The sequence below is a fragment of the Trachemys scripta genome, chromosome 16, assembly GCF_013100865.1.
Source record: "Trachemys scripta elegans isolate TJP31775 chromosome 16, CAS_Tse_1.0, whole genome shotgun sequence".
NCBI lineage: Eukaryota > Metazoa > Chordata > Testudines > Emydidae > Trachemys > Trachemys scripta.
The window spans coordinates 10,123,348-10,143,799 of record NC_048313.1 but is presented as its reverse complement, the minus strand read 5'-3'; the positions used below and the strand labels follow the sequence as shown (position 1 = coordinate 10,143,799).

General features: G+C 64.5%; 3 protein-coding genes across 4 annotated transcripts in view; 2 read left to right on the top strand and 1 right to left on the bottom strand.

Moving 5' to 3' along the window:
* CREB3L4 (cAMP responsive element binding protein 3 like 4) lies at positions 1-7,279 on the top strand. Of its 2 annotated transcripts, none has more exons than XM_034793228.1 (10): positions 1-90; positions 738-890; positions 1,441-1,633; positions 2,332-2,471; positions 2,771-2,863; positions 3,424-3,530; positions 3,762-3,830; positions 4,205-4,289; positions 5,131-5,227; positions 5,647-7,279. In XM_034793228.1, the coding sequence occupies exons 2-10, from the start codon at positions 738-740 to the stop codon at positions 5,934-5,936; spliced, it is 1,227 nt and encodes a 408-aa protein (XP_034649119.1). In that variant the 5' UTR covers positions 1-90; the 3' UTR covers positions 5,937-7,279. The 2 variants fall into 2 exon arrangements, with proteins under 2 accessions (XP_034649119.1, XP_034649118.1); XM_034793227.1 differs by having other exon boundaries at positions 2,768-2,863.
* A 5,740-nt stretch (positions 7,280-13,019) lies between these two features.
* LOC117888883 (cocaine- and amphetamine-regulated transcript protein-like) lies at positions 13,020-15,660 on the top strand. The gene is made up of 3 exons (XM_034792668.1): positions 13,020-13,439; positions 14,040-14,123; positions 14,906-15,660. The coding sequence occupies exons 1-3, from the start codon at positions 13,134-13,136 to the stop codon at positions 15,011-15,013; spliced, it is 498 nt and encodes a 165-aa protein (XP_034648559.1). The 5' UTR covers positions 13,020-13,133; the 3' UTR covers positions 15,014-15,660.
* Positions 15,661-15,820: 160 nt separating this feature from the next.
* Positions 15,821-20,452, bottom strand: part of JTB (jumping translocation breakpoint) — a 26,484-nt gene continuing 21,852 nt past the window's right edge. The window contains exons 3-6 of the mRNA XM_034792775.1: positions 20,101-20,250; positions 19,301-19,386; positions 18,949-19,028; positions 15,821-18,676 (exon numbers count right to left, since the gene is read on the bottom strand). Of these exons, the coding sequence (XP_034648666.1) occupies positions 18,520-18,676; positions 18,949-19,028; positions 19,301-19,386; positions 20,101-20,250 (473 nt within the window). The 3' untranslated portion in view covers positions 15,821-18,519. The remainder of the gene's footprint in view (positions 18,677-18,948; positions 19,029-19,300; positions 19,387-20,100; positions 20,251-20,452) is intronic.

Sequence of the window (20,452 nt, the reverse complement as noted above, 5' to 3'; positions counted from 1 at the left end):
GCCGGAGATCCTGGTCTGAAGCAAAAGGCTTCAGTGTTAGGTGCAACCAGTCTGGCTGGGTAACAACCTGCTCCCTGGAACAAGGCGAAGGTAGGTTGTGCCGCATAATCACCCCAGGCCCAGCCCTGGGGGCCCCGCACCGGGCATGGAGCCCCCCGGCCACTCCTAGCCGGCGCCTGGCGCTCAGAAACCAGGGGATTATAGAAACGCAGCGATCAGCGGGAACAGGGACTGACTTCCCCGGGCACCTCCTGGGAGACACGCAGCTTCGCAGCCAGGGCTTTGTGAACCAGCAGAAAGTGTTTCCCGTGTGTGTGTGTACACGCGTGTGGCTCTGCACGCATGTTCACTGTGTGCGTGTGCACATGTGCCATGGGAGTTTGCATGTACGTTGCGTGTCTGGCTGTGTGGCGAGCGTGTGACCCACAGGTGCTCAGAGGGGTGCTTGGGGGGAGCAGCGCTGGGCCCTGCACTGCACATGACGGGCCCCGCTCACAGACCACAGGTGAGACTCGTGCAGGTGAAATTCAAGGCCTTAGGGATGGGCCTGGGCGGCTCTACCCTGCCCCCTGCACAGCTGGGCTGAATCGCTGGGTCCCCAGGGCGCAGCCTCCTGTGCGGGGATGCCCAGCCAGCCCTGCGGTGCGTGGGGTGCCTGGTGCTCTTGGGGCGGGGGGAGGGGGGCAGTGACACTGCCTGACCTGCTCTCTGTCTGTCTGTCTGTCTGTCTGTCCCAGATGGGGGAGCCCAGCAGCCCCGCACTCCAGGCTGTTCTCTTCGAGCCGTTCCCCACCAGCACCGTACCGAGCCCAGATCCCCCCTTCGCCCTCTCAGAGCAGGCTCCCGCCCTGGAGAAGGGCTTTGAGGAGTGGGCCATCAGCGGGGGCAGCGTGAGTCGGAGGCCGAATGTGGGAGGGGGGGAAGGGCAAGCCGGGGGCTCAAACATTAGCCAGCACGGGGGCAGGCAGGTGCAACATAGCCCAGGTCGTGGGGTCCGCGGTTCCCAGGGCCCTGCCCCAGGTCCTTAGTCCCATGGGGCCCTGCCTGCCTCCCTGGGGGGGTAAGGCTGGCTTTGCCCCTCCCTGCCTGGGGGATCCCTCTCTGCCAGCCTTCTAAGGCAGCCACCTCTGGGGAGGGAGCCAGCAGCGGTCCCACCACATGCAGCCAGGGGCCAGAGAAGGGTCCCATTGGGCTTTGGCCCGGGCAAGGGAGGTCAGGCCCCACTCGCGGCAGACGGGCCCTGGCATTGCCGCAAGCGCCAGCAGGCAGGGCCTGGGCGCCCCAGCCCCATTCCGAGGCCTAGCACTGCCCACCACCCCGAGGTGCCCCCTCCGGCTCCTGGGTGTCTCCCAGCCACGTACCAGCCCAGCGTGGGCTGCCTCCCGTGCCGGGCAGGCCAGGGCTGCCGGCCCCAGCCAACGTCCCCGGTGCCCGTTGCAGGGGCTGAACGACAGTGAGCCCGAGGACTTCCTCAACGTGCTCATCGACCCCAACGAGGTATACAGCCCGGGCAGCGACAGTGGCATCTCGGACGAGCCCAGCTCAGCCAGCCCCCAGCCCAGCGAGGGGGCCCCCGCCGCCTTCTGTGACCAGAGCGCCCCCCTCCACAGCGACGTGGTCTCCATCCAGCTGGGTGAGCGTGGCGCGGGGCAGCCGGCCCTCCGCTGTCCAGGGCGGCTGGCTCTGGGGCACGGATCACAGCAGCGGAGACGCCGGCGCTGGGCTCCCTGCCCCTCCCAGGCTGGTGTTTAGTAGGGGGGGGGGAGTGCAGCCTTAGGGCGAGGGGAGTCAGTCGTCCCCCCGAATGCTCCACGCTGCCCCTTGTCCTGCCGATGGGGCGGGCCGGTGGAGATGAGCGCTCCCAGCGTGCAAGGGGGCAGCTTGAGACAGCCACGTTGCATTCTGGGAGCTCCCATCCATGCCCCCCTGTCCATCCATTCCACTGCCCCCCCCCATCTCTCTGTCTGTCTGCTGCACTTTGTACCCCGGAGCCCCGACATCACCCCGGGCCTTTGCCCCTCACCCCAGGAACAAGAATCAGCATTTGAGCCCCCGCCGGCCCCGAGCCCCAGCAGCTCCTCCCCCTCCCAGCTGGGAACCGGGGGGGGGGGGGGGCTGAGGGCAGCGTCTCAGGCCCCCACGCCCGGGGACGCTCGCCCAGGTGAAGGTGGGCCGTGGGGATGGGCCAGAGGAGCAGAATCCCCGCTCAGTCCCGGCCTTAGCGCTCCCGCCCCGCCTTTCCCAGGCTGGGCACACGGGATGGGGCTCTGCCCCAGGGAAGCAGCCATCCCTGCCTCATCCCTGACCCCCGTGCTGTGTCTCTGGCCCCAGGTGACTGGTCGTCCCCCCTGCTGATCCCTGACGCCTGCATCGTGAACGAGCTGCCGTCTGCACCCCCGTCCGCCCTGGCCAGGCCTGGCACGGTGCCCATGGTGGTGAGCACTGGGGACAGGCAGGCAGCTGTGGCCCTGGTGAGTCGGGTCAGGATCCCCCTCCTCATGCTGGACTGTCCAGCGGGGGGCTCGGCTCCCCCCTGCCCCCAGCAGCAAGGAAAACACTTGGTTTTCCCCTGGTCCCAGCCCCCCGCCCCCTGCCCCCCACCTGTAGCTGAGCAGCTGCCCACAGTGCCCGAGGTGCCGCCCGTTCCCCAAGCCCTCTCTAGGATCAGAGAGAGTCGTGCCCCTCCCCGGCCCAGAGGGATGGGAGGGGATGGGGGAAGGGGAGGGAGGACCCCGCCCCGGGCTCTGCAGAACGTGATTCTCTCCAGCAGCTGCAGTTCCCGGATCTGTTCCTGACGGACGAGGAGAAGCGGCTGCTCTCGCAAGAGGGGGTGTCCCTGCCCCGTAACCTGCCCCTCACCAAGGTACAGGAGCCTGCGGGCGTGAGTGTGCGGGTGGGAGCCAGTACCGTCCGGAGCGTGCCTCCGAGCGTGCAAGGAGCGTGCAAGCCTGCACGAGGGCACGTGAGCGTACCCATGTGCGCAGGCCCAAGAGGAGAGGGTGACTGCTGGTGCACGTTTGCAGGGCAGAGCCTGTCCACAGGGGAGCCCGTCCTGCCTCAGGCATGCGGCCAGCAGGTTTTATGACTCACCAGCTCCACCAAACCGGTGCAGCCGGCCCCAGGGCAGGGAGTGGCCAGTCCAGCGCCGCCCACCTGGCCCTACCCGGCCCTGCAGGGCCTGAGGGCTGGGAGCCCTCCTCATGCCCAGGGCAGGCAGGGCTGCAGCCACAGAGACCTGGCTGTTAACCCCCAGGGCAGGGGGAGCCCTGGGGAGGCTCAGACCAGAGACAAGAACAGGGACTTGCCCCCCCAAACCAGCTCCCTGCAGCTGGGACCCCTGACGCCTGGGGGGACGTGAGCAGCGCTGCTGGGGGGCAGGGGGAGACGGCCCCGCTGAGCTTTCAGGCGGCGTCTGCCCCCCAGGCCGAGGAGCGGCTCCTGAAGAAGGTGCGGAGGAAGATCCGGAACAAGCAGTCGGCCCAGGACAGCCGGCGGCGGAAGAAGGAATACATCGACGGGCTGGAGAACCGGTGAGAGTCGGCCCCCACCGCGCGCAGACACACACACACACACACACCCCGCGAGGGCACTGCCGGCCCTGCTCAGAGCCAGACACCGGAGCATCCCCCACTGCCGAGCTGACCCTTCTCCGGCAGAGCCTGTGCCCTGGGCGCCAGGTGTCTGGGCGTGCGGGGGCAGGGAGGGCTCTGGGAGGGCAGCCGGCAGGGACCCGAACCCCCCTTGCTCTCTTCTCCTGGCAGGGTGGCAGCATGTTCAGCCCAGAACCAGCAGCTGCAGAAGAAGGTGCAGGAGCTGGAGAAACACAATTTGTGAGTGCAATGCATCCACCAGCCCCCACGCCCCGCCCAGAGCCGGGAGAGAACCCAGGAGTCCTTGCTCCCAGCCCCCCCTGCTCTAACTGCTAGACCCCACTCCCCTCCCAGAGCCCGGAGAGAACCCAGGAGTCCTGGCTCCCAGACCCCCCCCCCTCCTACCTGGCCCATGAGGATCGGGGTGCATTAGCAGAGCTGTGGGGAACCATTGGAAGGTGCGGGGGTGTTGGAGGGTGGCTGGTGATGCAGGGGGTCCCTGACACGATGGTGGCACAAAGGCCAGTGGGTGAGCACCCGCCTGGCTTTGCCGCTGGGTTCTGTGCCCCCTCCCTCCTCAGGAGCCCCCCTCAGACGCTGTCTCCTCCCCACAGGTCCCTGCTGGGCCAGCTGCGAAAGCTGCAAGCGCTGATCAAACCCACGTCCAGCAAGGCAGCGCAGACCAGCACCTGCGTCCTGGTATGGGCCGAGCTCCCGCGCCCGCGGCCCCACGACGGCCTGCTCGGGGCGGGCACAGAGCGCACGGCCCCACACACGGCATAGTGCACGTGGCGCCTCGCACGGCACAGAGCGCACGGCCCCACGCACGGCACAGAGCGCACGGCCCTGTGCACGGCCCCACGCACGGCACAGAGCACATGGTGCCTCGCACGGCACAGAGCGCATGGCCCCACGCACGGCACAGAGCGCACGGCCCCACGCACGGCCCCATGCACAGCACAGAGCGCACGGCCCTGCGCACGGCCCCACACACGGCACAGAGCGCACGGCCCCACGCATGGCACAGAGCGCACGGCACAGAGCGCACGGCCCCACGCACGGCATAGTGCACGTGGCGCCTCGCACGGCACAGAGCACATGGCCCCACACACAGCCCTGCGCACGGCCCCACGCACGGCACAGAGCGCACGGCCCCGCGCATGGCACAGAGCACACGGCGCCTCGCACGGCTCAGAGCACGCACGGCACAGAGCACACGGCCCAGTGCACGGCCCCACGCACGGCCCCGCGCATGGCACAGAGCATGTGGCACCTCGCACGGCACAGAGCGCACAGCACAAAGCGCACGGCGACACCCACACAGCACTGCGCACAATCCATATCTACGCACAGCCCTGCACAGCCAGACAGTCCCGCTCCAGTGCACACCCGCAGAGCCAGGGCCGTGCCGGTGCTCAGAGCCCCACACAGCCCGGGCCCCGCTGTGCACCCACTGACCCCCCCCCCCCCCCCGCGAGCAACCCCCACCCCCTCACTCCTGCACAGGGGCTGGGCTTTGACTGTCTCCCTCCTCCTGCAGATCCTGATCTTCTCCCTGGGACTCATCATCTTCCCCAGCTACAGCCCCCTGCGCAGGGGGGTGCGGGGCAGCCAGGACGGCTACCAGCCCACCGGAGGTAACAGCCGGGACGCTGGGGGGTGGGGCTGAGCTGGGGGGCGGGCGGAGCTTCCCCATGGACCCAGAGAGGGGTCAGAACCAAACACCCTGCCCCAGGGCTGACCCTCTCCAATGAGCTCCCCGGAGCTGTTCCCCTCCAGGGCGGATTCCTGGCTGCCTGGCTGCCTGGCCTGGCGCTGCCCAAAGGGATCTGTCCAGAGACCCGGCCACAGACAGCATCTGTCTCCCCCCCGTACTCCTACCCCACTGGCACAGGGCCCCCCGGCACAAGGGGGCCCCCGGCACCCCCATCCTGCTGACACAGGGCCCCCTGCCCCACCAGCCCCCAGCACAGGGCACCCCCGATTCCCCCACCCCCTGGCACAGGGCACACCCTGGCAGCCAGCCCCTAACGCTGCCCTTCCCCCCACACCCCAGTGATCTCCAGGAACATCCTGAACCAGGGGGAGTTCTCAGAACTGGCCGAAGCCCCCGGCACCCAGGAGCCGCTGACCCCGGAGCCTGAACCACCCGTGGGGGAGCAGCTGGGGCCTGAGGCCGCGGCGGAGGATGGAGTGGAAGGGGCAGACGGGAGCCAGAAGAAGGGCACAAACACGTCCGCTCAGACCCAGCTGGAGCAGCCGGCGGCTCCCATGGGGCTGCCCCAGGGGAACGGACCCGGAGCCAGCAGGGACGCAGCTAAGTCAGTCCATGCCGACGAGATGTGAGGGGCAGCAGGGACCAGACTGGCCGGAGAGCTGCTGTCCCAGGGCTGGCTGGGGGATGGGGGGCACAGCATCTCCAGGGGCCCCCTGGGGCACTTGCCGAACCCCCTTTCTCCACACTAGTGTCAGTGCTGGCATGAGGGGCCGGGCGAGGGAGCCAGCCCCAGCTCTCATGCCCTGGCCAGCCTGGCTCGCTCCCCGGTCTCTGTGCAGCTGGGACGTCCCCCTCTGGTGCCTCCTGCCGAGTCAGCTCCGGGGCCTTGCAGGGGCACCTGGCATGGCAATAAATCCCTTCCCCCCCCTGTGGGGCACTGCCAGGCCAGGAACAAGGGGGGCCGCATGCCGCTCCTCAGCTGTGCTCTGAATGGCCCAGAGCTCCCTCCCGGACCCCCAGCCCCTGGGTCACACCAGGCTCCCCACGCAGGGCAGAGCAGCCTGGCCCACTGCTTCCCTGGGACGGGCAAAGTGCTCTCAGGAGCCACGCTGCACCTGTGCCTGCCCAACGCCACCCTTAAAACACGGGGGGCTCCGAGGCCAGGTAGCCCCGGGCAAGCAGGCCAGCTCATCGGATCACCTACAGGGCTCGGATCGAGCCACCCACACCCTTTCCTGGGCTACCTGAGAGAGTCCCCAGCCAGTGCTGGGCTGTGGGATCCCAGCCGCTCCTGCCCTCGGCGCTGCTGGGTTGTCCCCGGCCCTGGAGGTCCTGCTCCGCACGGCCCCTTTGGAATCAGTCCCGGCTGCCTTACTGGGGGCATCTCCCTCTGCCATGAGGTTTGTAGCAAGCCCGGGAAGACTGGAGGCTTCTGACACCTTCAGCCCTTGTCTAGATTGTACCGAGCACAACACGTCTTCCGTTCGTCTCGTATCCTGGCCTTCCTCCTCCACGTGCGGCCAGGTCTTTTCACGCTAAAATCTTCCCAGCTCTTTGGAGGTCGGCCGTGGTCATTTCAGTTCCCGCGGGGACCGCTGGGCGACAGCTGCAATCCATCGATTGTCAGGGAGCCTCACTAGATGCTGGGCCCATCGCCTCACTGTACCTGCTCTCAACAACGACGTCCCGCACTCCACTCTGCTTCCCTGGGGACTCGGGCGCGGGTTGAAGTTCCCAGAATTGTTCTTTCCCTCGCCCGCTCCGTGACAGACAGTTGCTGCTCCTCTGTCTTCGTCAGCGCTCACGTTTCGCTGCCGTACAACCTTGCTGGCAGTACCGTTGAGTGGAAGAGGCTGGCGCGTGTTGCCTTGTTGATTTTTCCTTGGCGGATGTGACAATGCGGTTCTGGCGGAACCCAACTGAGAGTGCCAACTCAGGACAAATTGCTCAAACAGGGCAGTTACAGCCCAAGGCTGGGGTTTTTCCACCTCTAAGGCAAATCAAACCAGCCAGACTAAGACTTCGGTCTCACCCCACTGGCTAACCGCAAGTCTCACAAGCAATCTCCTTAGACACTCCAGTTTCCCAGTATTACCACCAGTGCCACACGTTATGGGGACAAATGGTTATGAAAACCAATACCCCAGTAAAAGAAAAAGGTTCTCTTGATCCCAAAGGACCAAGCCCCAGACCCAGGTCAATATACAAGTCAGACCTTACCCACAAATCACGCTGCTGCCAATCCTTTAGAATCTAAAATCTAAAGGTTTATTCGTAAAAGGAAAAAGATAGAGATGAGAGTTAGGATTGGTTAAATGGAATCAATTACATACAGTAATGGCAAAGTTCTTGGTTCCGGCTTGCAGCAGCGATGGAATAAACTTCAGGTTCAAATCAAGTCTCTGGAATACATCCCCAGCTGGGATGGGTCCTCAGTCCTTTGTTCAGAGCTTCAGCTTGTAGCAAAGTCCCTCCAGAGGTAAGAAGCAGGATTGAAGACCAGATGGAGATGAGGCATCAGCCTTATATAGTCTTTTCCAGGTGTAAGAACACCTCTTTGTTCTTACTGTGGAAAATTACAGCAAAATGGAGTCTGGAGTCACATGGGCCAGTCCCTGCATACTTTGCTGAGGTACAAGGCGTACCTGCCTTCTCTCAATGGGTCCATTGTATAGCTGATGGTCCTTAATGGGCCATCAAGCAGGCTAGGCAGAGCTAATCTCAGCTTGTCTGGGATGTCACCCAGAAGCATAGCATAAGTTTGCCATACAGACAGTATAGAGCCAATATTCATAACTTCGACTACAAAACTGATACACACATATAGACAGCATAATCATAACCAGTAAACCATAACTTTGTCCTAGACACCTCATTTGACCCCCTTTATACCAGATTTGGGTGCCACTACAGGACCTTGGTTGCAACAATGATCTATACGGTCCCAGTTTTTGTCAATAACGTCACAGAGGACAATCGTGAAGATCTAAAGAACTATCGTCCAATAGGCCTGCTCTTGCATGTCTACACATTCCCTTCCTGTAGTGCCTTCGTCGACGATGAAAACGCGTTCGACGGCGTAGAGACCAGTGCAGGGCTGAAAGCTCTCGCAGAGCAGGGCATCGACACAAACTATATCAAACTACACAGGAGGCAAATTCTGACGGCACTACCGCTATAACTTTGTTTGATACCCCCCTTCGCATCCCAGGTAAGAAAGGTGTGAAACAAGGAGAGACGGTTTCCCCGAAACTCTTCACAGCCTGCCTCGAAATGTTAATGCGGCGGATTAATTGGGAGGGTGGAATCAACATCAACGGAGAGCAGTGAAACCATCTCAGATTCGTGGACGATATCGTGTTGATCGCTGAAAATACTACTAGACTAGAGAAAATGCTACGAGAACTCAAGACAAAAAGCAGCCAAGTTGGACTGAAAATTCACCGCTCCAAAACGAAATGTACGCGGTTTGGTACCTGGCCAAAAGCCCGAATAACAATCAATGGAGAACCAATCGAAGAAGTTGAGCAATACGTGCATTTGGGCCAAGAAATTAGCATCAGGAAGGTGAGCGCTCGCGAAGAAAGAAAGCAGGTTGGGGCGCATTCAATTCTCTCAAGGAGGCTTTGACTGGAAGGAAATAAGTAGCCGCAGTCAAGCTCCGCCCACAACCCCCAAACTCCTCCCACAATTCCACATTGCCCAGCTGTTTGTACTAAAATGCTCAGCCAGGCAATTGTCCACCATTAGGTTCCAGAGTCAGCACTGTACCCCAGGCTGCTGGCGCCTCTCTCTGTGCTCTCTGCTGACCCGGGGGGGCGGGGGGAGAGTTTCGTGGGAACCAAAAGGGCTAGAAATGTTCCGTTTTAGACTAAAGCTTTAATGCTGCCAGCTGCACCAGGTGCAGGAAAAGGCTGGTCTGGGCGGAGCCTGCCCCCGGCACGTTGCAGGGAGCTGGGTCGTATCGCAGGGCGTGCTAGTGGCACAGCTGTTTTCTGTTATGGGCCCCCACCTACCCCGTGCCAGTGGTGGGTGCTGTCTCTGGTTAATAAACTATCCTGTTTAGTTTTCACCCGGCTCTGGGCTGGTCTGGGACGGGCGGCTCCGGGCGCAGAGAATGAGAACACATTGCTGTGAGGATCTCAAAGCACCTAACCGGCTCCGCAGAAACATGGGGTTTGCTTCACCTAGCACTGAAATGCAGCTACCTCTGGGGGGGGGCCTCAGCAGCTGTGCGACAGCAACGTACACAACAGATTGGGCCCGGAAGTGAAGAAAAGGATCAGATCCAACCGGAACAACAAGGGGAAGCCTGAGCTGGAGCCAGGGCTAAGACACCACAACCTGCCAGGGGTGAATGTCATATCTAATCACAGCCCCCCCTCGCACAGAGCGCACCCCTCCCCCACACCCTGCAGCACAGGACCCCAGGGCATGGGGGTCAGCACGGCTGCCAGGGGAGCCCCTCAGCCCCAGTGCTGCTGGGCCGGGCTCTGTGTCCTGCTGCCGCTGGAGGGAACAGGGCACGGGAGCTGCCTGAGCCGACGCCGGCCCCACCTGGGACCGACACGGGGGGCTCCGGCCCTCGCAGGGCTCTGCTGATGGGCTGAGCAGGGCGAGGGCCCAGCCCTGGGATTTTGGCTCTACACAGAGATGGCAAAAAGCCAGTAGTGCCAGCGTTAGCGCTGCCTCCTGCCGCCCTCCTCCTCCGGTGCCCAGGGAGCCGGCTGCCTCCTGAGCGCCCCGGCCCCGCAGCAGCCCCGGGCCTGCCCGCACTGGGTGTTCCTGGGCATGGAGCAGCCGGGGTCAGGGGCTCTGGGCGCCCATCAGGCCGGCTCCTGTCCGGTGCCACTCAGCCCCTGGCTAGAGACCTCAGGCTGTCGGGGGCTCATTGTCCCTGCCCTGGGCCCTGCTGCAGGTGCTCGTGCCCCCCAGTGGGGCGTTGGGATCTGGGGCGGTTGGCACCCCCCCACCCCCCCGTTGGAGCCGACACACAGGGAGGGGCCAGGCCGCAGAGCCAGGCTCATTCCCACACAGCTGAGCTCTTAGAAGCTGCAGCCCGGGACCCCCCCGTCCTCCCCCCTGCTCGCCTGCCCTGAGCCCCCGGGCATTTGCGTCACTCAGGGAAGGAGATTTCCGGCCACATGGGCGAGATGCTGCTGCTCAGGGAGCCCCCGAACCCCAGCGCTGCACTAATGAGGCAGCTCGGGGGCCCAAGGGGCTGCTTGGCCGGGGCTGGCGGGGGCTGCTGTGGGGCTGGGGGTGAAGGGGGGGCACCGGCTCTTCCCACGCGCCATCGTGATGGGTCTGCTCCAGCCGAGCCCCCGCGTTCTAGCCCCATGGGGGGGTTCTAGCCCAGCCCCCACTCTGATGGGGCCCCTCACTCTCGTCCCACAGCCCCCTGCTAGCCCAGCCCTGGAGCCCCTCCCCGGCTGCGCAAGGCAGATTAATATGAATGGCTTTTAGCTGAGGCTTCCCCACGGACTCATCCCTCAGCGAGGGGCAGCAGCAGGGCTGGCTCTAGAAAACCAGGGCGGGAGAGCCGGGACTCCTGGTTCTATGCCAGCCTCTGCCACTTGCTCAGCGTGTGGCCTTAGGCAAGTTGCTGCCCTTTTCGTGCCTCAGTTTCCCCAGGAACGACACTAGTCGCCAGCCCCCTTGGGTGTCTGTGACGCTCATTAGTGACCGGATGGACCCGGGGACGGGCCATGACCTCTGCCGTGGCTGCAGCCAGACTCCTGGGCCAGCCTCACTGACCCCTGACATCAGGGCCCAGGGGGCCAGGAGATACCAAGAGGCTGATGGGATGGAGCTGATCCCCATCTCTGCTCGTGCCCCCCCCGGCTCTCCCCGCCCCCCCGGGGGCCACCAAGCCCCTTTTCTCCTCAAACCCAACTGCTCATCCGCAACCCCCCCCCTTCCAACCTCCACTGGTGCCGCTCCCCCAACAGCCACCCCGGGGCGCTGCCGGTCACCCCCTGCCCAGGCACCCGACACGCCGCAGGAAACTGCCCCCCAGGATGTGGTTAATCCCAGTGCAGACTGGCGGGATTACGGGGGGGGGAGATTAGCAGGGCGTGTCCATCCCTTACATAACCTGCCACATGGCGCGCGGGGCCGGGGGACGGGCGGCTCAGGGCTCTGCTGATTTGGATTCATGGAGGGGGCTGGCGCTGGGCCAGTGTGGGGTGGGGGGGTCCCTCAGGCCGGCGCCTCATACTCGGGGGAGTGACTCGTTCTAGCAACTCGTGGGCAGGAAGGCGCCTGTTAGCGCCCGCGCAGCGATGCCGGGCTGGTGGGGCAGGGCTGGGGCCGGGTTTCTCCCTCCCCCCAGATCCACCCGTTGTGCCAGGCGCTGCCCAGAGACCTCCCACCCCCCCATGACACCTCAGATCCACCTGCTGCATGTGGGAGGAGCTCGCAGGCCCCTGCCTCCCCACAGCACTGGCTCTGCCCAGCGTTCCCAGACCCTGCACTGGGCACAAATCCAGGGTGAGCTCACGGGGATGGGCGAGTGCCAGGCACTGTCCCACGGGGGGGCGGCGTCCCCGGGGGGCTGGCACCGAAGGGCCGAGCAGGTCTGCAACAGCAGCTGCAACCAGAACCCCCCGTCCATACAAGGGCCCATCTGCTCCTGGTCCAGCCGGGCACACTGCCCCATGGAGTCGAGGATAGCCCCATCCAGCAGCCCCCAAGGGGCACGACTGAGCTCGAGGCCGTTGTGCCAGGCGTGGGGCAGGCCCTGCCCCGAAGCGCTCACAGCCAGGGCAGGCAGAGGGGCAGGGACTGGGCTGTCACCCAGCAGGGCAGCGGGTAGAGCCCGGGTGCCCTGACCCCCAGCGGGTGGGAACGTGCAGAGCTCCTGGCTCGGGCAGAGTCTCCTCCAGTGGCTTAGAGGGGAAAGCCTGAAGCTCGGGAGCGCCCGGCAGGAGCCCGGCGCAGTCAGCGTCTCTGCCTGGGGCCTGGCACGGGCTGGCGGCTGGGAACGCCAAGGCGCCCAGATGCCAGCAGCCCTGCTCACGGCCCGGGAGGGTAGCAGCTGCCAGAGGCACGAGGGCTAGCGCGTAACCTTGGCGACGGGGTGCATTCGGGGACCCCCCCGTCTGCAGCAGGAACTTGTAACCTGGTTTCATTGGACAGCTGCAAATGGGGCCCGGGCCCTGTGCCCACAGCCCAATTCTGACACAGGCCAGGGGAAAGCTGCCCAGCACCCACCTGGCAAAGTCAAGCAGAGCTGGGGCGGGATTTGATCTGTCCTGGGGCCGAACCGAGCAGGGACGGGTCCATTGTCCCTACACTGGCTCCAACCCCACAGCAAACAGGGCTCACGTGCTGAACAATCGCCTCCTCTGGGCTCACGTGCTGAACAATCGCCGAGCTCCTTGGGATTTGGCCCAAGCTCAAGTTGTCAGCAGGATGGAGAGGTGGACACGGGCGAGCGCGGGAGCCGGCGCCTCGGGGACGGACAGACAGATGCTGTGATTAGCTAGATGGTGCACATGGGCCCAGCCAGAGCGCTCTGCCGAGAGACAGATGAGCGCTGAGGGGATAGATACCCAGACACCGAGATTAGCTGGATGGACGGGCGTGGGGGGGGACAGACACAGGCCGACAGAGAGATTTCGCTGCCCGTTGCTGGGGGGAGCCCTTGGGAGCTGGCAGACGAGGGATTTGTTACATTTAATTCCCCTCTTCTTCGCCAAACACATTTTAACCCTCTCATAAATATTAACGCCCCCTCGGGCGCCTGGCTCCAGCCCCCCCATGACTCCTCCATTCATCCTACTCCCCGCAGCCTGCTCTGGCAGCAGCCCCCCGCCCCCTCAATGGGGGAGGAGGTCTCTGTGCCAGCCCCTGGCGTGCTGCCCCCAGCCTATCAAACCTCAGCCCCCTCCCGGTGCGTGGGCTGGGCGCGCGGCTTGCCAGGCCAGTCTCTTCCTGCGCTCGGAGAGGCACATTGGCAGCAGGCACCAGTCCTGCCCCAGCACCGCGGACAGCTCCCCGCCATGCAGCGATCCACCATGGTCCTGCTTTGCCTGGCTCTCCTGGCCCACCAGGAGGCAGATGTGGATGCTCGGCTACCCCAGGACTTTCCCCTGAAACACTCGTACCAGCCGCATGAGAAACAACTGGTGAGTTCCTATCTCCAGCCTGGCGCGGGCGCGCCCTGCCGTGCCACCCCCAGCGCCTCCCAGGGGCCAAGGCATTCACCCCAGCCTGGCTGCCTGTGACGGTGCATGCACACGCGCCTCCTGGTGAGCCCCGGGGTCCCTCACGGCCCCGAAGGCTGAGGTAGTCTGGAGAAGGGCAGGGCAGCCCCGCTGCAAACCCCGGAGGAAAAGACTCTTAGAGGCCAGGTGGAGACCCAATGGGGGCAGCGTCGCCCCATCACTGCGGGGTTCTTGCTCTTTCCTCTGAAGCGGCTGGTGGCCAGCATCACAGCCCAGTCCCTGTGCTCCCATGTGAAAAGCTGGGTGGGACTGTCTGCTGCAAAGGGGAGCATGGGGGGAGAGGGGCTGGGCAGGCAGTTAGCCCCGCAGCTGGCTGTGTCAGTTTCACGAGAGGGTGAAGCCGGGAGCCCTGGATCAGGCTGGGGGGGGGTGTCAGGGTAACCCCCTGTCACACCCGCTCCTTTAACAGAGCGGCAATTTCCCGCCGACCAGCGCCTCCAGCCTGCCCGGGGCAGCACTTTGCACTCACCCTCCTCCTTCTCCTTGTCTCACCACACCCAGCTGGAGGAGCTGCAGGACGTGCTGGAGAAACTGCAGAGCAAGGGGATTTCCACCTGGGAGAAGAAACATAACCAAGTCCCCAAGGTACCGTCCGGGGCCGACCTGGCCCCTTCTGGTTCCGTGGCTAGAGGATCCCTGTGGGTAACAGGCCCCAGCAGTTCTGAGCTTCCATTTCTCCGCCCGCTCGCCCAGCGGAGTTTGTGAGAGTCCCTCTTCCAGGGGCAGGCCCGGGGCAGCTCCCTGGGGATCGGTCGGTGACCAGCCACGCTCCTGGCCGAGGGTTTGCTTTAGCAGTCTAGGTGCAGGGTGGGGGGCCTGACCCGGGCCCAGCAGAGCCAGACAGGAGCATTTTGGAGCCATTAGAGCAGGGGTCCTCAACCTTTTTCGTCTGGCGGGCGATGGACGACAGGCCACCGCGGACCGTGGCCGGTGGACAAGCATCCACTAAAACGCCGCCGAGAAGCGGCAACGTCAATAGGCTTCGAAAATCAGCAGCATTTCGGTGGTGACGCCTCTGGAGGACGCTGCTTCTTGGCGGCATTTCGGCGGATGCTCATCTGCCAGACAGTACGCGGGCGCACAGAGATGCCCCAGTAGGTGCCATGGCGCCCGCGGGCACCGCATTGGGGACCACTGCATTCGAGTGATGGGGAAAGGGCAATTAACCAGAGGTGCCAATGCTGGTATTGGGCCCAGCCCCCACTTGGGCAGCCAGTGAGCTGCAGGCCAGAATACAGCCCCTGCTCCGCAAGGGGATCGTACTGACCCCCGAGACCCTGCTGCCGAGGGGTTTCGGGGGCCCGGCCGTAAGCCAAAAGGCCCCTGTCGGGGGGAGCCCTACAGCTCTGCCTCCCTTGTTCCCGCAGTGCTCCATCGGCCAGGCCTGCGCCGTGAAGAAGGGTGCCCGCATCGGCAGGCTGTGCGACTGCCCCCGCGGAGCCACCTGCAACACCTTCCTCCTCAAATGCCTGTAGCCGCTGCCTGCGAGGGAGCCCCAGCCGCAGATCACTTCTCATGCCGCTTTGTGTTGTGCTGCACGTGCCTCCACTTCCCCCGGGCAGGGTGCCAGGGTGGTTGGCAGTGGCCATGCTGGTCAGCAGAGCCCAGAGGAAGGGGGTGGTGATAGACGGTGGCAGGGCCAGCATCTGTTCCAGGAGTCTGCCGCAGGGCTGGGGTCTCCTGCTGTCTCCAGGGCAGCCCCAGGTGCTGGGCACACCCCCTCCCCAGCAGCAGCACGGCCCTTTAGACAACGGCGAGGAGGCCACAGCCTCCCCTGGCACCAGTCGGCCCTGCTGAGCCCCCACAACTCCCGGCCTTTAAGTCCCCCTAGCACTTGAGAGAGGGACACTTTGGAACATGGGCCCCTGCCAACAGGCTCCTAAATCCAGCTGCGTGCAGCCTGAGCTGCCCTCCCCCCGCTGGCTCTATGCCCAGGGCCCCAGCCCTGCCAAGACCTAGGGCCATGTTTACCCCTGTCCTGCTGCTCCAGGGGTCACGACTTGCCCTAGTCCCTACAGCACTTTGCAGGGCTCAAGCTCCACGAGGGATTCGGGTGCCTGAGCCCAGCCTCCCGCTCCTCCGACCACCCTGTTCCCAGAGGCCCTGCTCAGCCGAGACGAAACCAGGGCTGCAGGTTTGTCTTGCTTTCAGTTGCTGCCTGCAGCCCCCTAGCTCCCACAGCACACCTCACCGCCCAGCCCCACCTGGCCCCCTCGCCACCCAGTCCCCCCGCCGCTTGCCCCCTTAGCCAGACGCTTTGACCTCACAGCCAAACCAAACCACTGCTTTGAAAGGATTTTTAATGACATTCCTGGTTCCATTTGGTTTTGTAAAAGCCTTTTAAAAAAAATAAACCCCAACCGTTCGAGCTGAGCCAAGTGTGGCCACCTGCAGCCTCTGTCTAGCGGGCAGGTGACACCCCCCCAGCGACCAGAGACCTCAGCGGGACTAGACTGGAGGGAGAGCAGAGGGGAGGATTCGAGCCAGCCTGTTCTTGGGAGCCGCCAGGCCTGGGTGAGGGTCTGCCCCAGAGACCCCCTGGCAGCACTGGGTCCCAGGTCATCACCTCTGCAGCCTGGCACCAAGGGTCAGTCGCCTCAGCCCCATGGAGCAACTGAGCCCAGGGCTCGGCCCCGGCAGCACTAAGGGGACCGGAACAGGAGGGCTGCAGGTACCAGGGCGGGGGAGGGAGCTGTGACTCTCCCCTTTGGGGAGCAGCAGGAGCTCTGCGGGGCCGGTCGGGCGCCTTCCTGGGCCAGTCCCCCAGGGAGCGACTCTAGCTGCACCGGGGGGACAGTTGCGGGGCGCTCTGCTGGGGGAGGTTGGAGGGTGCTGTACAGCAGTGCACGGGGCTGCTCTCCAGCGAGAGGGGGGAGCAGCTGGGCATGTGGGAGGACATGCCCCCCCGGAGCAATGACACAGAACCTCCCTCAGCACAAGGGCAGCCCCAGGAGACAAGCCTGAATCTCAGCTCCAGCGGCGCCCACGCTCCCCTCCCTGCCGATGTTTGGGGCGCCCGAGGGAGGGCTTGGCCCGCTGCCCCTTCCATGCACCGGCCGGTAACACCCGCAGACAGGCCAGCTCATGGGGGGAGGGATGTTTAAATGGCGCTCCAGACCCCAGCCCAGCTCGCTCTGGCTGGGGCAGGAACAAGCAGGCTCCTGGGAAGTTCCTAAACATCCACGTCAGTCTCTTCAGTCCCCCTGCAGGGCTGCCCCGACCCTGCTGTGAGCCCGGGCAGCCCAGAGAACATGGCTGGGAGCTTTCACCCCCCTCCCCGTTCCCGAGGTGCAGCCGGGACCGGCGACACTCAGCGCTTTAATCAATGTTACCCTAGGGAGTTTAGGAGGTGCTGGTCCCAGCCAGCGCTGGAGGGAACCCACCTGCAGGGGGCATGGCTCCCTGGTCTTTGAAGGGGGTAATTAGTGACAGCTGTGACATGGGCTCCCTGGCATGCTCAGATCATTGCCCACAGGATGGGACAGGAACACGGACCACTGAGCTCAGACTGATGCCCATTACCAGCACCAGAGACCTCTCCTCCATCCCCTCCCATCACCCAGCCGGCCCCTGCACAGCAGGGCGCAGTGTGACAAGACACGTGGTTCCCAGGAGAGTGGGCCGGCGGAGCGGGAGTCAGCACTGGGACTTACCCCGGGAGCTGGACACTGATCAAAGCCCTAAGCCCAGGGGACACCGCCAGGCCCCCAGGGCAAATCTTTGCCCTGCCTGTTGCTCCAGGCCCCCAGCTGGGAGAGACGCTGGCTTGGCCGGGACTTGCTGCCCTAGAACCGGGGTGACGGGGACATGAGAGAAGCGGCTAAGCTGGGCGTTCCTAGGAGGAAGGGCACATTGGTGCCCAGAGGCCTAGCTGAGCTCCCTCCACACCTGCAGGAGGCGCTGTGCTGGCAGGGGTAATAGCATCAGCCCAACACGGCTCCCGGGCAGGGGCAGCACCACTCCAGGACAGTGGCCAGCCCAACAGTTTCCTACCACAGGGATCCCGGCAACCCCACAGGCAGCCGGGGGGAGCAGCTCCCCCATCCCCTGCAGGCGGCTGCATCACGGGCAGGCAGTGCCGGTCACCGTGCCCACATCTCCCCTGATCCTGGCACTCGTTAAAGCAGAGCCATGGGGCTGGTCTAAGCTCAATGCAAACAGGCTGGACAAGCTTCGAGCCCCTCGTGCCCCCCAGACCAGCCCCGGCACCAGCATGGAGCAGCAGGACCTGGCCTGGACCTGGCCTGCTGCTCTGGGGTCATGGGACGGGTGCACCCAGGGCAGGGAGAGGGCTGGCCGGACTCCCTGAGCAGACAAGCCAGCTGCCCGGGACCACATGTCACCCTGAGGGAACGGAGGAGCCGCTCAGCCAGGCAGGGTCACGCTCCGCTCCGGCAGGAACTAGACAGCAAGTCCCCCCCAGCCTGTATTAACCAACAGCCTCCCGCACTGCACCGGGCTGGACAGCCAGCACAGCAGGGCACTGGCTGCCCAGAGGCGGCTCCTGCATCCAGGCTCAGGGTTTACTGTCTCAGAACCTGCGGAAGGAGGGGGGCTGCGTTAATGCTGAGGGATGCAAAGTGGCAGCCCCCACTGGGCACACGCCCCATATCCCACCAGGAGCTGCCAGTCACAAAGGGACTCCTCGTGCGCACTGACGGCAGGAGAGAAGGGGCTAAGAAGGGATGGGACCCCAGCCCTCCTCATGGCGGGTGAGATGGACCGAGGGGAACCCCCAGCCGGCTGCTGAGTCTCCAAGGAGCAAGCCGAGTGGCGTTCGGCGTGGCTCTGAGTTGGCTGAACCACGCTCCCAAGCGGTCAGAGAGCTGCTCTCTGCCAGGACACAGCAGATCTGTCTCTGACGCCAGTCTCCTCCTCCTGCAGCTCCCTGGAGCGGGAAAGGGGATTAGCATCCGTGCCCCAGTTCCCCGCACAGGAGAGGAGGTGGGCAGCACCGGGGCTGCTGCGAGGTCGACAGATATTAAATGGACTCGATCTGCTTGCGAACTTTCTCCAGGGCCTTCCTGTCCAGCACCCGCTGGCGGCACATGACCAACAGGGCAAAGACCACAGCCACACAGATCATGGCCCCCTCGAACTTCCAGAAGCTGTGTGCTTCCGTCACCACGGAGCGGCAGCTGCAGAGAGAGGAGAGAGTCGACAGGGCTGGGATCGGAGCGCCGCACGGCTTGGCCAGCGGATTACAGGGGAGCCTGGCTGCAGTGGGCCCCATTATAGCCATGCTAGGTGCAGTCTCCCCCCCCCGCCAAGCTGAGGTGCTCCGGATACAGCATGAAGCAGCCATGCCCAGGAGCCCAATGTGCCTCCCCGGGCTCTGTCCCAGTGAGCCTGGGCCGCCCCACACTGCGCCTGAGCCAAACCGAACTGCAGGGTCCCGGCCTTGGCTTACCTCCTGTACTCCTCCTTCTTGGACACGGCGCAGTTAATTTGCTCGATGAAGCCAGTCGTGCTGCACTCGGGCATCGTCTTCTGCAATCAAACCAAACCCACTTTCACACACTCTGTGGGGCAGGCTGTGTCATTCCCCCTGCCAGCCCCGAGGGGTCTCTGCTCTGCGGGGCACAACAGCTGGTGTCCCCCCACCCACCCTGAGGGATCTTCAGGCTGACCCAGGCAGGGAGCATCCCATGCAGCACTCCCCAAGCAAGGGGCCAGGGCAGGGTGTAACCACCAGCACTAGACAGCGAGCCCCCCACCCCCAGCCCTGCTACCCAGCTGCAGGGCAGTTCATCTCCACTTACTGCTTGGAAGATCGTGCATGGGGCACAATCCAGAACAACGACAAAGTCTTCTGCTTGCCAGCATGGCGTGGCCACCAGCGGGCTCACTGAGAAGAGAGGGGAGAGGGGTTCAGAGTCTGGGCCTGCAATCGGAGTGGCCAGGCTGCGGAGAGGAGGTGCCACTTTGGATAGATGGGCAGACGACACCCAGGCAGAAGAAAGATTTTACTGTCAGCACTCGTCAGGTTTCCACTGAGTCTAACAAGCTTGTGAGTGACACTGACTGAGCCCCAGCAGAGCACATGCCAGGGCGGGGGGCCCCCAAGAAAAGGGTCTTTGATACTTTCTGGCCAACAGCCTCCCCCCATCCCTACGATGTCACCAAGGGAGTCTGGGTCAAACCCAAACTCAGTGTGGGGAGCCAGGAGCTCCAGGCTCTGCCCCCCGTGAGTCACCCACCCCCAGGCCCTGCCCCTAGGACTGCCCCTCACAGGAGAATTAGCGCATCTGGAGCATGTGCATCCTCATTGCAATGGGACTCTCTGCTGGGACTCTCAGTCCCACACAGAGGCCCCAGGGATAAACCCCACCGGGGAGAGGTGGGCGTGTGTGTGTGTGTGTGTATGGCTAAGGACTTGCATTATGGCACCGCAGCTGGCGCGCGGGGGTGAGGGGGCTTTATCTCCAGGAAGAGCCGTGCTCCTGCCCTGACCCCGCAGCCAGTAGGAGCTCTGCAGGCCAGACGGGTGCCAGCTCTCCAGAAACCAGCCCCGCAACCATGGGCACATTAGCAGCGCCAGCTCCACTGCCCTGGCACCCACCTGAGCGCTTGGCCTCACTCGACGCCGTCGCCCCTGCCAGCCTGCAAGGAATCAGAAAGAGGCCAGTGTAGTAAACCAGGGGAGGGTCTTGGGACCGAGCAAGGGGGCGGCTCCGCCCCAGGGCCCTGCCCAGCCAGGGGGCCAGGGCCGCTCACAGTCTGCCAAAGTCACGGGGGCTTCGCCCGGCTAAACCCTCAGCCCCTGCCCCGCACCTGCGGGGCCTCCAGCGCCAGGCCCCGGCTCCCCACGGCCAGAGGGTGGCTCCGTGGGAGGGGGTCAGGCGGGGGGGGCGCAGCTGGGTGGCACAGGCCAGGGGGGGGTCAGGGCAGGCAGAGCTCCCAGCGGGGAGGGG

What these genes read in the sequence shown, in the direction of transcription:
- CREB3L4 (XM_034793227.1), top strand. Translation starts at nt 738, where the DNA reads ATGGGGGAGCCCAGCAGCCCCGCACTCCAGGCTGTTCTCTTCGAGCCG. An exon ending in GTAACCTGCCCCTCACCAAG is followed by an intron (nt 2,864 to 3,423) that starts GTACAGGAGCCT and finishes TCTGCCCCCCAG; the next exon opens with GCCGAGGAGCGGCTCCTGAA. An exon ending in AGACCAGCACCTGCGTCCTG is followed by an intron (nt 4,290 to 5,130) that starts GTATGGGCCGAG and finishes CTCCTCCTGCAG; the next exon opens with ATCCTGATCTTCTCCCTGGG.
- LOC117888883 (XM_034792668.1), top strand. Translation starts at nt 13,134, where the DNA reads ATGGGGGAGGAGGTCTCTGTGCCAGCCCCTGGCGTGCTGCCCCCAGCC. An exon ending in AGCCGCATGAGAAACAACTG is followed by an intron (nt 13,440 to 14,039) that starts GTGAGTTCCTAT and finishes CACCACACCCAG; the next exon opens with CTGGAGGAGCTGCAGGACGT. An exon ending in AACATAACCAAGTCCCCAAG is followed by an intron (nt 14,124 to 14,905) that starts GTACCGTCCGGG and finishes TTGTTCCCGCAG; the next exon opens with TGCTCCATCGGCCAGGCCTG.